The sequence below is a fragment of the Acipenser ruthenus genome, chromosome 3 (assembly GCF_902713425.1).
Source record: "Acipenser ruthenus chromosome 3, fAciRut3.2 maternal haplotype, whole genome shotgun sequence".
In the NCBI taxonomy this organism is placed as follows: domain Eukaryota; kingdom Metazoa; phylum Chordata; class Actinopteri; order Acipenseriformes; family Acipenseridae; genus Acipenser; species Acipenser ruthenus.
In genome coordinates this window covers 27,870,371-27,886,214 of record NC_081191.1, presented here as the reverse complement: position 1 = coordinate 27,886,214, position 15,844 = coordinate 27,870,371, and the positions used below count along the sequence as shown (strand labels likewise).

At 37.7% G+C, this 15,844-nt stretch overlaps 1 protein-coding gene across 4 annotated transcripts in view; it reads right to left on the bottom strand.

Moving 5' to 3' along the window:
- LOC117394466 (protein Jumonji-like) overlaps positions 1-15,844 on the bottom strand; it is a 144,854-nt gene that overhangs the window by 29,152 nt on the left and 99,858 nt on the right. For 2 of the 4 annotated variants that reach the window (XM_059012756.1, XM_059012757.1), the window contains exons 6-7: positions 9,311-9,490; positions 2,954-3,174 (exon numbers count right to left, since the gene is read on the bottom strand). In XM_059012756.1, the coding sequence (XP_058868739.1) occupies positions 2,954-3,174; positions 9,311-9,490 (401 nt within the window). The remainder of the gene's footprint in view (positions 1-2,953; positions 3,175-9,310; positions 9,491-15,844) is intronic. The other 2 variants (XM_059012758.1, XM_033992797.3) reach the window with 2 other exon arrangements.

Below are 15,844 nucleotides of genomic sequence, written 5' to 3'. Positions count from 1 at the left end.
TCTAGAGCTAAGGGTTTAGCGACACATTATTAAACTATTTTGGTCACTTACAGAAGACACAATGCATAATTTAAACTAGATTACTTTGAAAACCTTAGTGCTTTTACCCACTGCTTATCAGACCTTTTAACAGATCTTTTTCACAGTTCAATACTGACAATAAGATTTAAGATTTCTTCCATCTTCCGCCTCAGATTAACAGGCATCTTTAAATGAACATAAGCTACCTTAATCGTGTGGGAAACCATCTCCTTTAATAGTGTAATAAACCTGAATTTAGCAGAATGTAGTGGATTTAAGTAAATGCATTCCTATGCACGCCTGGACACATTGCCTACAATATGGAATTCCTCAAAACACTGCAGTAGAAATACATTCCAAGGTAAAAAATGTATGTACAAAAATTACCACAGTGGTTTTCCTAATAAATAAATAAATAAATAAATAAATAAATAAATAATAATAATAATAATAATAATAAAGGCTGCAACAGTTTTAAAAAATTGTAAAAAAAGTGACAAACCAACAACCTTCCTTTTAAATTTTCACTTTAGGTGCTTTAAATCTGGTTTCCAAAAAAAACTTTGCAACTTATTTCCGATTTTAACAAAATTATGCTGCCAAGTAGATGCATAGCATTTTATTATACATGGCTTGGGATTTCAATTTCAATTCAAGTTTTATGTATTCTCTACTTGAGAAATCCTGCCATGAATTAAAAGCCCCTGTGTGGGTCTCATGTTACAGCGGTCAATGGTTCTCTATAATTCAGTAAATTAGTGAACGAGTACTCTTTGGATCATTTTATTTTTTAAGTTAAATGTTCTGGGTGACTTGCGTGTTTCTCTTTTGTAAGCATGTCCTAAAGGTTCAGTGTATGGCAGTACCACCTAAGCCTACCGAAACCTCAGGGGCTTTAACAGAGTGGTCTGCTGGCTGACATACAGTAAACTGTATGATAAACAAAAGGTTAAACGCTAAGCGGTCTGAAACAATTTGTAGCTCCATTTGACAGGCACCTACAACGGAAACTGTTGAGCAGGTAGGCAGGCAGGCAGGCAGGTAGGTAGGTAGGTACACACATACATACACACACACACACACACACACACACCATAACTTTTGGCATTCAGCTCTCCAAAAAAAAAAAAAAACAACACATTTTCCCACCAGTCAAGCATACATTTTAAATTGTGCTAAAAATCCGATAGTATACCATCTGTACAGGTTTTCCACCGACAACGGCTACCTTAATTAAAAAGGGTTTTGCGTCTGCAATGGCTTGTTGACAAGCAGGTTAGCATATGTTCTTGAGGGAGGGGGCCGGCCTTGCAGTACCTCTGTTGCAGGATGTTATGCTTAATTGCATTACTTTATGTTGTTAAGTGGGGCTTGCATCTTTCATCACTTTACTTTTACATTATGTATGAATAAAACACATTTTCTTGTTAAAATTACAGTAAACATCCTGGGAAAAAAAAATGTGTGTGTTATAATTGTTTTAAGTTCACAATTCTCTCTCTCTCAAAAAAAACACCTTCCTATGTGTGTGAAAGCCTGGAAATAAACTGTGGAACCAAATTATTCAGCTCCAAAGCTATTGCATCTATTGACCTTGAATGACAGCTCACTACCTAACACTAATAATTACATTGTCTGTGATGGCTTCAACTTATTGACAAAACAACTGCCACAATCACTGTGCCATTAAACACATACTTCTAATAAAAAGCCCTAGTCTTTTTTAATCTGTCTTCAACACTAGAGGGCTCATGGAAACCATCTGAACAGTCTCTGGAGAGTTGTGATGGCCACGCGAGTTCTTGCCCCCTTCTGCAATTGTTCAATCTGCCACAACAGCCTAGCAGACAAGCACGTCGCTGTTTCTATGAAAACTCCTCACCAGCAGAAAGGCTTTCACAAAGGCTTTTCAGAGTTTTTTTTTTTTTTTTTTTTTTTTTTTTTTCTTCTTTTTAAATAATTGTGCAATGACAATCTGATTTGTACTGTTGTCCAGGTACTCTATGGAGGAAGTGTTTAACAAGCAATAGAGCTAAGTAAAATTAAATATTTATATACTATAACAAAAAAATGTAAACCATGAGTGTTATTTCTGAACTATTTAATTGGTAATGACCTTCAGGTATGTGTTTACTGGTAGTTAATGACAGGGTTAGTTAGAACAGTAGTAAAGGAACAATGAGTTAATTAACGCCATTAAAAACTCTCTTGTTTCTTTTATTTTATTTTATCAATTTTTTTTTTTTTAGTTTCTGGCGGAACCTAATCAAACGGGTGTGGCTATTTGTTTCAGTAGCAGTCTTTACCAGCAGGATTATTTTATGATTGAATTGCAGTGACTGAAGCAGTGTACCACCTATGTCACCTGTTTGGGCACTATGTGAAATGTATATATAAATGTCATCAAGTAGCCCCTTCAAAGTATCACTGAGGTTTATTGGCTTCTACTTGTTTGTATTACTTTTGTAATATATTTGAACTTGAGCAATGGTTAAGCCAATACAAAATATGCTTAAGATTACTAAAGGGGTCTCCAAACATTTTATACCATTCTGTAATGTACTTCTATTTTTTATTTATTTATTTTTTTTAAAAAGGAGAAAAAAAAAAATGTTACACTTTACAAAACTAGCATAAAATCAATAAGTAGCGTAATTTAAGGGCTGAAGAGAATTTAATACTGGAGTTAATGCTTTTTTTTTTCATGAAGGTGGGCATACATTTCACAAGAATGAATTAGCAGCACTCATGATAGAGTAAATCGTTTCCAGTGCTTCTGCTACAGAACCACAGCATGTTGGTTTAAATCTGTCTTCACAACAACGCAAAGCAATCCCCAAAACATACACTGCACAGTAAACAGAAAGGGGAGCCAATAGCTGCCCTCCCCCACTGGTCAAGCGCCCTTCTGTTCCAGTTTTTTAGGCTATACCTGCTTTCGGAGCTCCTGAGCGGATTTGCTGAGAGCGTGGCTGTTAGCAGCTGACCCTTTGACCAAGGTTCCCACGTTGTTAGCAGCTGCTGCAGCAGAAGCTTGTTCTCTGCGACTCTCTGCCTTGTTCTCGCTTCTCTCCTTCCCTGGCGTGGCCTCCTTGCCTTTGTGTTTCGGAGTGGACTCTCTCTCCCGAGACGATTTTCTATGACCATTCAAAACTGTGGAGAGAGGGTAGGAGGGGAAAGGGGAGCATGAGGCAAATGAAGCACTTAACAGCAACTGGGATAAAGTGGTCTCTCCTCCTAAACCCCTTAGACAATGCAGGGGTGGCGGGTCAACAAATGGGATTGAGAGAGTTATCTGTAGTAACAGGGATCCGCTCTAACAGACAACGCTCTGGAAGCACAACTAGTGAACTGAAAACTACTTGAAACCAGCAAATAATGAACTCCATACATGCAGCAGCTGTTGCTTTGCAGTGCTTTAAAAGACTAGGTTCAAATGTCGTTTTAACTTCCACAGCCAATTAACTGATTGATAAACAGGTTACTTTGCAAATACCATAATCTACCAAAACCGCAACCACAACTTTTTTTTTTTTGGCGCATTAATAGTTTACATTTTTCTCTCTCTCTCTCTATATATATATATATATATATATATATTGTAACACAGCAGGGAGGGGGTTAATATCCTCCCTGCAGAAAACAAGTGCAAATGCACATTGGTTGTTGTAATTGTTTTGTTTTATTATTTAATTATCCCCTGCACCTGGTGATCATTGTAAATTAGAGCCAGGTGCAGGGTATTTAAAGAGAGCAGCCAGTCTGTTCTAGGCTGCTGAGTAGAAGGAGGCAGGAAGAGGTACTCTGCTTCCCAGCAGTCGTAAGGTAAAAGTACGTTGTATGAAACCTGTGTGGTGTTTATTGTGTAGTGGGGAAACAGCCTAGCTGTCCCACTGGTAGTCAGGGTGTTCCTGAGGTGTAGTTAGTGCTCGTACAGAGCTAGGTGTTTGTTTTGTATTTTGTTTACTTTGGGTTTGGTGACTATTAAAAAATTAGCGCAACAGCGCTGTTAAAAATCAAGTTTTGTGTGTGGCTGGGTCATTTTAAGTGCTGGAAAAGAACCAGAAGGACTAAAACCCTTCACTATATATATATATATATATATATATATATATATATATATATAATTTATTTTTACTATTTCTTAATTTGATAAAATGTAATTTTGTACATTGCCAATGTTCTTAAACAGGTTTGTTTTATGAAATTTAACAAAACTGCATATATCTGCAAGAGGACTGTTCATACTATAGGTCTAACTAGGTTTTTCTTTTTTAGTACAATTGATTCCCATTTGATAATTCCACAATTAAAGGCACAACACAAAACCACACAACAGAGGAAAACAATGACTATGATACCTGTTTGAACTTCACCTACTAAAATATCTTTAAAAAAAAAAAATAGGTCAGCAAGAGAGGCTTTAAATGGTTATCTACAAGATATATGATGCGTTTGTGAAGCCTTTAAAACGTATCTGTTACTGCGTTCAACCATGATACCAAATGGAAAACCTTTTTTTAAAACAAGTGCTTAAGAACATCTGCTCTACTACAGTAAAAACTAGATTTTTCTCTTTCTTTAGGGTGTATTTTTTATTAGATGGACAACAAACGAAAACGTATTAATTACAGTACCGACAACCTACTGCCATTGTGTATCCAAGGAACAAGACTCTTTCAATAAAAATGTAAAAACAAAGCCAAAACCTTAAGACACACAAGAAGGATCTGTAAATACCGTACCTTTCCTGTACTGTGGAACTACTCCATTAACACACATCTGCACGCGAGTTGGATAATTAGGTCAAACCACAACAGCATGTCATGGGAATCTTTCCAAAACTCGCTCAGGCACCTTTGTTTCCTCTTACTCATTAGAAAAGTAGTATTTAGACTGACAGCCATCCAATTTAATTATGGGGGGGGGGGAGGTACTTCAGGCTGTGTTTTGGTTTGTTTTCTTTTGTTTGCTTTGCTTTATTGAAACATCTTCAGAAAAGCTATTCAGCTTTGGCTCAATTAAAATCTATTTCAATTAGAGTTGCATTCTATACAAAGTTAAATGCCAAGAATAGTGCTATAAAAAAGGGGGACAAAAAGGACTGTTCAAGCACTGTAATAAGCAAAAGAAACTTTTTTTTTTTTTTAACAGTAGGCAGCTTGCAAACAAAGTTGATCAGCTGATCAAACCCAGTTACCAGGTATAATTTAATCAAAACAGAAACACATTCTATTTACCTTCTTAATTTGATTTATGATTTGTTTTACTGACATTCCCCATTTGTTTATTTCTGACACCTCCGGTAAGATGGAAGGTCCAGAACCAATGTTTGAGGTGTTTTACAGTATTACAAAAATAATATATACGCATGTGGACTGAAAGAAAGTACTTGTCAATATAGAATGTAGGGTATTAGCATTTCTGAGAGACTTGGAACGAGTGAGACCTCAGGGTTTACTTCCCTTGTCTGCCCCTAAAAAGCCACTTGGTAGAAGTACTGTATACATCCTTGTCACTGGGCTGAAGTAAATGTTCTCCGGAAGCCACATCATAGTTTTGAGTTTCCGGAGATAAATAATATGGATATATGATTTTTTATATTTTGTCAATAAAGGCTTTACATGGAACTGCAATGTCTACACTGCATATTCCAAAAAGGCATTTACCACCCGTCAAAATCCCAAACTTGCAGTGCGCTGCATTGACAGTATTACTTACTGAATCACCAAACAACCCTCTCTAAATCCCGGAGAATCTTTATAGCCTATGCTGAGCAAGCATGTACTTATGTTTACTGTAAGCTAAATGAACTGGTTGCTCTGTGGGTGTGTGTGTGTGTGTGTGTGTGTGTGTGTGTGTGTGTGTGTGTATAATATATAAAAGGTAGAACTTTTTGGCTTCAATGAGAAACCTTATGTTTGGTGAAAACTAAACACTGCGTTCGAACAGAAGAACCTCATCCCAACCGTCAAGCACGGTGGTGGGAGTGCGATGGTTGGGGCTGCTTTGCTGCCTCAGGACTTGGACGACTTGCCATCATTGACACAACCATGAATTCTGCATTGTATCAGAAGATTCTAGAGGAGAATGTCAGGCCATCCGTCCGTGAGCTGAAGCTGAACCAAAAGTGGGTCATGCAGCAAGACAATGATCCTAAAAACATACAAGCTGATCTACAAAAGAATGGCTGCAGAAAATCAACGTTTTAGAATGGCCTAGTCAAAGTCTGGACCTACACCCCATCGAAATGTTGTGGCAGGAACTGAAGCGAGCTGTCCATACAAGGAAGCCCTCAAATGTCACCAAGTTGAAGCAGTTCTGTAAGGACGAAGGGGCCAAAATTCCTCAAAACCGACGTGAGAGACAGACAGTTACAGGAAACGCTTAGTTGAAGTCATTGCTGCTCAAGGAGGTGCCACCAGTTACTGAATCTAAAGGTTCACATACTTTTTCACACATGGATATTGAATGTCGAATCATTTGTGGATAAATAAATGTTGAAAAAGTATCATGTTTTGTGTCATTTGTTTAATCAGGTTATCTTTATCTATTATTAGAACTTAAATTAAGATCTAATAACATTTTAGGTTTGAAATATGTGAAAATCCTAAAAGGGGTTCACAAACTTTCTCGGCACTGTATATACATATACAGTACTGTGCAAAAGTTTTAGGCAGGTGTGAAAAAATGCTGTAAAGTAAGAATGCTTTCAAAAATAGTTTATATAGTTTATAATAGTTTATATTTATCAATTAACAAAATGCAAAGTGAGTGAACAGAAGAAAAATCTACATCAAATCAATATTTGGTGTGACCACCCTTTGCCTTCAAAACAGCATCAATTCTTCTAGGTACACTTGCACACAGTTTTTGAAGGAACTCGGCAGGTAGGTTGGCCCAAACATCTTGGAGAACTAACCACAGTTCTTCTGTGGATTTAGGCAGCCTCAGTTGCTGCTGCTCTCTCTTCATGTAATCCCAGACAGACTCGATGATGTTGAGATCAGGGCTCTGTGGGGGCCATACCATCACTTCCAGGACTCCTTGTTCTTCTTTACGCTGAAGATAGTTCTTAATGACTTTCGCTGTATGTTTGGGGTCGTTGTCATGCTGCAGAATAAATTTGGGGCCAATCAGATGCCTCCCTGATGGTATTGCATGATGGATAAGTATCTGCCTGTACTTCTCAGCATTGAGGAGACCATTAATTCTGACCAAATCCCCTACTCCATTTGCAGAAATGCAGCCCCAAACTTGCAAGGAACCTCCACCATGCTTCACTGTTGCCTGCAGACACTCGTTCGTGTACCGCTCTCCAGCCCTTCGGCGTACAAACTGCCTTCTGCTACAGCCAAATATTTCAAATTTTGACTCATCAGTCCAGAGCACCTGCTGCCATTTTTCTGCACCCCAGTTCTTGTGTTTTCGTGCATAGTTGAGTCGCTTGGCCTTGTTTCCACGTCGGAGGTATGGCTTTTTGGCCGCAAGTCTTCCCACTTCTGACCAGACTTCTCCAGACAGTAGATGGGTGTACCAGGGTCCCACTGTTTTCTGCCAATTCTGAGCTGATGGCACTGCTGGACATCTTCCGATTGCAAAGGGAAGTAAGCATGATGTGTCTTTCATCTGCTGCAGTAAGTTTCCTTGGCCGACCACTGCGTCTACGGTCCTCAGCGTTGCCCGTTTCTTTGTGCTTCTTCAAAAGAGCTTGCACAGCACATCTGGAAACCCCCGTCTGCCTTGAAATTTCTGCCTGGGAGAGACCTTGCTGATGCAGTATAACTACCTTGTGTCTTGTTGCTGTGCTCAGTCTTGCCATGGTGTATGACTTTTGACAGTAAACTGTCTTCAGCAACCTCACCTTGTTAGCTGAGTTTGGCTGTTCCTCACCCAGTTTTATTCCTCCTACACAGCTGTTTCTGTTTCAGTTAATGATTGTGTTTCAACCTACATATTGAATTGATGATCATTAGCACCTGTTTGGTATAATTGTTTAATCATACACCTGACTATATGAGCTCAACTAGAGCTGCGGTTGGTCAGGGAGGATTAATATTAACACACACTAATAGCACTGTCTACTGGCACAATTTCGCTTTACCATTTCTGCAGCGGAAAGAAAACCGCATCAGTCAAAATAATGTAAAGGATTATGCAGCACATGAATATCTCTGCAAACCTATTCAGAATTTAGGAAATCTGTAATGACGTGTTTTCACATGGGACTAAGTTTGGCATTTATTAAATGTAAATCAGAGTTATAGTGCACTTTAAATATACTGTTTGTGTGTATTGTAAAAGGTAGGGTCTGGTATTTAAATATCTACGTGTTTTCAAATAAAATATATCTGTCTTTTTGCCTTGCTGAAACCGTATGTTTATAGTATTGTTAAGTGGCTTAATTTCTTTCAGTGTGGCTAACTTTAGCCACAGTGGCTAACTAAATGAAAGTCTTAGAGGGAACACAGGCATTAACAAAGAAAAGAGTGACCAAGCACTGCATCTGGTACACTTTCCAAGAGAGGAATGAGTGCCTGACAACCACCAATATAACAAAAGTACTTTTTACAATTGAGAGAGTTGCTTCTTCAAGTCCAACATGCCAAACAAACCTCACATTTGCCAAGTGTTTCTGGAATGGGCATTTTACAAACCATTTAACTCTCATCAGACATTACTTAATTTGACGTAGCCAACATTATGTCATTGCAAATTGATTCCCAGCAAATTTATAAGAGACTGACAGGCAGGCAGGCACCTCGGCACCTCTTTACTACTGTCCTGTACATCCCCAGATTTGGACACACACGTGCAGACACACACACACGTGTGCAGACACCTTCTCCCTATGAATATGCTTCCTCTATGGTGAATATTCAAACTGTTTAATAATGAGGGAGGAAAGAGGGAGTGTTGATATTTAACAAAAAAAAAAAGCTTTTGATGTAACCAAGTGACAAACCACATACTCTGCAAATATATCCATTAATAATCCTGACAGATTCTTTAAGCAGAGGCTCTTTTTTGTCTTTCTTTAAACAAAAAAGGAAGCATATAATAAACCACAGCCAAGAACTAAACTAGCTGGAATCATACTAAATTAGTCAAGCTATACAAGCTTTTTTTTTTTTTTTTTTTTTTTAAATTAACCTTTTACTGAAAGTCTAAATCACAAATGGGTGAGCCATTTTTATATGACAGATACAAAACCTGTGTCTCGGTCACTTAGGCTACTGTTACTGTGATTCCTCATCATGGGTGCATGCTTGTATAGAGGGACACGTACCACAGCCATTGACAGCGTGTTTGCCGTGCAGCTTGCCTTTTCTGGGTGTGGAATTGCAGGACGTTGACGCGATGCAAGCAGCTGGCTTCACATCCATACTTTCCTCGTCTTCATCCTCCAAATCCTCTTCATCTTGAGAGCTTCCGAAATACGCCATGTTGCTGGGCAACGCAGCAGAGTCTGTGGGGGGTAGGGAGAAAGGAAAAGGGCGCTTGCAGTAACTGACACCACCACTGCTACTCATTACTGACATTTAAAATGTCCACACCCTCCCTCACCCCCAAGGTCTGGAATTGAAATATGACCGAACAACAAAGTAACCTTGTGTAACACGGCAGCCAAAATCAGTCTAAAAATGCTTCAGAATTAGAAATACACAGTTCTGACTGTGTACTGAAAACTACATTCAATTGCATACTTTATATTTGCACAGTAAACGTATTTGATTTAAATGCACCATTTTTGTGAAAGATGAGCAAGTTTACTCGATTAACAGTTGACTCCAAATCCCTTTATCAGCTTTACATTTAACTCTATGGGGATGAATAACACTTCCAAAAGGGAGAAGAACATTATTGCATTCTACAGTAACAAAGCGCAGATGAATATCTTATTTCTGAAGCGCATAGTGACCAACAGGTCTATTATCAGGTAATTCATACAGAACAGCAACACTGCTTTCACCTCGAAGACGTTACATTGAGTACTGCAGGTCTCCATAGACTGTGTAAAAAACCTGGATAGGACATCCAAGAGCTTTTAAGGTGGGTTGGCTTTAAATTGCTCTAATCCATGTTGCTCTACTAAAGCCGAAACAACTTGCAAACAATTTGTTATTAAAAAGACCAAACATTTACTTAAGACAACCTTGTATCAAAAATACCTAGAAATTGGATTAAAATAGTAAAACTAACCAATTGGGGGAGAAAAACACACACACACACACACACACACACACACACCAACAAACTGCAAATCTAAAAACACATTTAACATACAAGTTAAACAGCTATAGCCAAAAGTTTTAGGATTGAGACAATTAAAAAAAACAAAAAACAAACACAATGAAAATAATTGTGAACTTTTATTTATCATGTAATCAGAGAAACAACAAAATGATAATCGCAAAAGTCTACTGGAAGCCATAAAAAGTAGTACAGTATTTCATGTTAGATTTTTGCAGTTTTTGGTTAAGTATTTGGAAAACTACAAAGTGTAATTCATTCAACTTTACAAAAGCAAAATTAGTTTATTGTATAGGGTGATGCAAAACGTTTGGCCGTAGCTGTACATGGTGTGTCTAAAGTAATGGTTGGAATATTGTATTTTATTGTTAAAAATGACGAGACATAACTAAGGAAACTCTTAGTAAGTTTTCATCTTAAAACGTAAATAGTGGATGATTTTTTTTTTTTCTTACAGAATGTTAATTTCTACCAATTCAACATGTTAGGTTCACTACTGTCTAATCTAGCAGCTATGCAGAAGTGTATCAAATTAACTAACCTTCAGAGTGCCAGGTACAGTAGCCTGTAATCAAATGTACAGTAGATCTAGAATTAGTGTCATGGTAAATCACTGCAGAGCTTAAGCGAGTTATTATTGTTGTTTGATTCTCTGCACCTTTAAAAAAGGGCATTCACATTTAATTGAAGTTTAAACAGCTTCTTCATGTACTGTACATATACCCCAAATTAGCCAGCGACGACTCCCACCACACAAACTAATGTAAAACACAGGAAGAGAGTGCAAACTTTCTTTAACATTCAAAGGCATATTTCAGAGCGTCACACTAATTCTCATCAGTCTCTATTCATTTATAATGAAGGTTGGGATTTTTATTGTTTAAAAATAAATCAGTATCATGCATTTAAGTGGAAGCGTCACACATGGATGAATGGATTAAGAAATTCCAACATCCACTTAATCCAGGGACTGAGGATATTATACAGTACATTCAGATTACTTCCATGCAGATCAAACTTTACATCACTGGAAGCCAAGATTGACACTTCAGTCCCATATCTTAATTCTATTTATTTATTTTTTTATTTGGCAGATGCCTTTATCCAAGGTCACTTACAGATGTTACAAGGCAGTATAGTATTGCAATGCAAGATTAATATTTAAATAAAGCATTATCCTACACCCCACAATGTAACCTTTACAGAAAGGAAATATAGGAAAATGTCACTGTTTTAATGTCCCATACAGCCACTAGAATTCACACCCCATGTACTGTAAGAAATACTGTAGATATCACAATAGCCCTGCAGGAACGGCCTACACAGGTTGGACAGAAAATACAAGAGCCAACAACAACTGCATGGCTGTTCCTCATGTGACAATTTTTAAAAAGCGAATGGAATCCCCAACACATGTATTCTGTACATCTCAATTTCCTTACTGCAAGACTGACTGGGATAGAGGCAGCTTGGTTCACAAGTGCTTCCGTACGTGCCACACTGTACAAATTACTGAAGTTTAACAATTTCAAAATTATGGGTCATTGGGCATAGGTGTAGAAAGCAGGCCACGCTCTTTACCTGGTGCAGAAAGATGGGCAAATGTAAAAGTGTACTACTGTACATTCTTTCGATTAGGGTTAAGCTGATTTAAATCTTAAGCTCAGTATTTTAATTCTCTCAGCAGTCACTGAAAAGGCCTGGCTTGTCTTTTAAACAGCTATGCCGGTCATTTCGGAAGAGAGATTTCCCTGAAGGAATCAGAGGTCGTGTGACCCGCCAGAACACTTTAAAAACCCAGTATACTTGTCATGATGAATTAATGCTCTACTGGCTGCCCGTGGTGGCCCAACACCCAGCTGACAATGCTACGGCTTTGTGTGTGTGTGTGTGTGTGTACCCTGTTTGTTATGTAATGTACGGCCCTTTTTGTTTCTGAAGGAGAAAAGGCAAAAGGTTAACACTTCAGAATGATGGAATCATCACAGTTTTTTGGGTTTTTTTTTTTTTAGATAAGTGAAATGAACAAGAAACAGTTCTCCCTACTATTGAAATAATAAATCCAAGATAATGGCTGTTATTTTCTCTGAAGGCGGCTCTCTTTGCTGCTGCAAGGTTTAAAAGTGTCAATGAAGTGTCAAGACCCACAGCATTATTATTATTATTATTATTATTATTATTATTATTATTATTATAACTGGGCCAGGCCACACGCAGACATAGTTAAGGTTTGAACAAAGGTTCTGTTTAAAGTCGATTTTACAACCAGCTCAAAAGGGGGGTAAATCCCCATCGATATGCATGAAAATTGGTGTGTGTGGTCGGATTGACAGGATCAACAAACCCTGTGAACGGGGTAGCATTTGGTGAAATACTTTGAGATACAGAGTGGCGATAAAAACAGCTTTTTTTTTTTTTTTTTTTTTTTTTTTTTTTTTTTTTTTTTTTTTTTTTTTTTAAATATAATAAATTAAGACACTTTTATATACACCTGTATCTCAAAAAGTACTGCCAAGTCAAGTGTGACAGGAAACATACACATAAGGGTGCAGAGTTAAGGTTGCGTGGCTACCTTAACTTGCAATTTCCTAACCTTTTGGACATTTGCAAACAAACCTTAACGTTACTTTAACAAAGTTTTTGCCATTGAATATACATACATGCATACATACACACACAGTACACCCTCGCTATAGCAAACCTGTTGGGGGCCAAGCCCTTTGTTCGTTATATCGAGGGGGTTGTTATAGTGAAAGAACAACCAAAATGATTGATAAACTGTTGGAGTAAGTTAATGAGATGAGATTGTGAATAAAAGTAGAATTACATGTACCCGTTCGTCTCATGTATGCAGTATTCTGCCTTTGCTTTATCCTATTCGTTAAAGAATTAAAACGCAGTTACTGCAAAGATACATTTTTAGAACTCTGTATCAATAGTACTGAACTGATGTCATTGAAAGGACAGCTAATAAACACCTTCCTCTGATCTCCATAGAAATCTATGGAAGATGCCTTTCAATGACATCAAAACAAAACACGTGGGAAGGCAATATGTGTTTGGGTTAGTTCTTACTTTTTTATCATTTGGAAAGGCTTCATGTGAATATACATAACATACCGTTGTAGCTGGGTGGTGAAAGTCAAGAACCATCTACTGTTATAGGGAGACTGGCTGTTTAAACTGGGGAACACTCGCAGAGGAGGAGGAATTGTATGAGATATATATGCCAGTAAATTTTATTTTCCAAATCCCATGACTCCAAGCAACCAGGAAAATTAGAGCTATCATGGAACCAATAGAAGTGTTGTGATTTTATAACCAAAATCGCCTGAAAAAGCACAGTGAAGAGCACTTCATTCAAGATAGTGTAGGAGTACAGCAAGTAAGATTGCTGCCCCACATTTCTATTTTTCTTAATTTTAAACTAAGTACATCATGAGGCAAATGCATCAAACTAAACCGCAATAGGATAGGCTAGATTCTCATTACTAGCTTTTACTCAATACATCTTGGTGTCAAAGCTGGAATAATACTAAGGGTTTCTATTCTGAGAAGATAAAAGCCCTAACATTCTTTAAAAATAGGCCACATGACAGTAAACTGACACCCACACAGAAAAACTGTAGCACTCTCAATTGATTTTTTTTTTTCTATAACCATCTAACAAAAAATTATTTGAGAAATAAAAGAAAGTGGCCCCTTTGAAACATGAAAAGAGCTATAAATAACACTGACCTCCATCTCCGACTGCCTGGGACAGTCAGTCTCCCTACAACTGAGCCAGTGTTGGCTCAGTGACTTTCACCACCCAGCTATGGACAAAATACTTCCAGAAGACAGTACACATTCACATGAAACCTTTCCAAATGATACAAAAAACCCTGACCAAAACCCACGTATGAAAATTCCATTAAGGCAAAATGAGGTCAGCAGAAAATGCATCTGTACTCCTTTGGGGAACATTATCTATAAATGACGCTGGTTTTGAGAGTAGAAGAGAGCATAGACCAGGATGCAAGGTCAACATTCTTAAACGCGCATAACCAGAATAAATGAGGGGATGATGGGGATAATATAAATTACGTACTGTGTATGAACAGCTGTATATTTGTCATTGCTGGGATGAACATGGATTTTTCATGTTGGTAGAAAAAGTGATTACCTAGCAGTGCCGCGCCGATTATTCAAATTCATCTATTAAATCACGAATTTTGCCCCCATCGATTTATGTTTTTATCATCGATTCATTGCCCCACTTCCCCGTTCCATGTCGCAGATAGTCTGCTTTAGCTTTGTTCACACAGCCACGGTAGAGATGATTTTTTAACAAACAGTGAGCATGCACAAGTAAGCAGTGTTGTGAGCCCCCCCCCCCCGAAACACAGTTTTTAAGCAAGAGTAAAATGTGGCGAAGCGGATTACAGAAGTGTCTAGATATTCCCAGAGCTAAAAGATCCAGAAAAAGAAAAAATATTTAAAAAAAGACAGTGACCGCAGAGACAGTAAGATTAGTATTTGTTTATTTATTTAAGGCAAATGTTTCCTATAAATTACAGTATAAACACATATACAGACTATCAACGAGATTGACCCCCCAAGTCTTTCTTTTTATGTTTCATTTCATGTGCCCACTCTTTCTCCTATTTACACTAGGATCAAAATCTCTTCCTCCTGCATCGGGTTATTTTTTTCTACCCCACACTCCCTCTCCCTTAAAAGATGCATAAGAAAATCGCTTGCAGTGTGTGATGCCTGCGTTCAGTTTGTAAACAACAGAAGTCAGTCTGATGCCCGCTCCACCCCCTTCGCATTAATGAATGAAACAGAAGCCAAAATCAAACTTACTTTGAAAGGTTTATAACTATGCCGATGCGTCTGTCTCAAACGTTTAATGACTCGTGGAAAATTAATTTTTAATTAATTAATTATTATAAATGTAAGGATAATATTTTGTATATTTTTTTCTGTTTTATTCTAGTTATTCTTTTTTTTTTTTTTTTTTTTTTTTTTTTTTTAACTCTACCACTGAATGCTAAACACTAAATACAGTAGTCTCTTTTTATAGGAGCGCCTCCTAAGAGAACACTTCGCCTAAGGGGACAGATTTTTCAAATTGTAAATGCTCCGGCTAAAGGTACAGGAACTTCACTTAAAAGAACACCTTCTTGGCACCGATAGTGATTCGTTCACAATTGATACAGTACTGTTTTGTAAAAAAGTGACTTGTCATCGCGAGAGTGTCTTGAGGGACACTGATTGGTTTATTAAATCTTTCCCGAACTGCGGTCATATCACTGAATTATTTTGTATTCTGATTTCCACGAGTGCACCTCATCGCTACAAAATAGCATGTAAACAAAAAGCAAAATGTGCTGCTGTTTCTCTTGCTACACTAAGTTGGGAATTGTTCCAGCTCTTGAAAAAAACCTGAAATCAAACACAAGTCACACAGCAATTTGGTGTTTCCCATTCTGGCGAGTCCCCTTTTCTAATGACATCTTCAGTCAGGTTCGTAACCCGGTATAAATCTCCACATTTTTGTAAAATGACTTTACACTTACTTCAA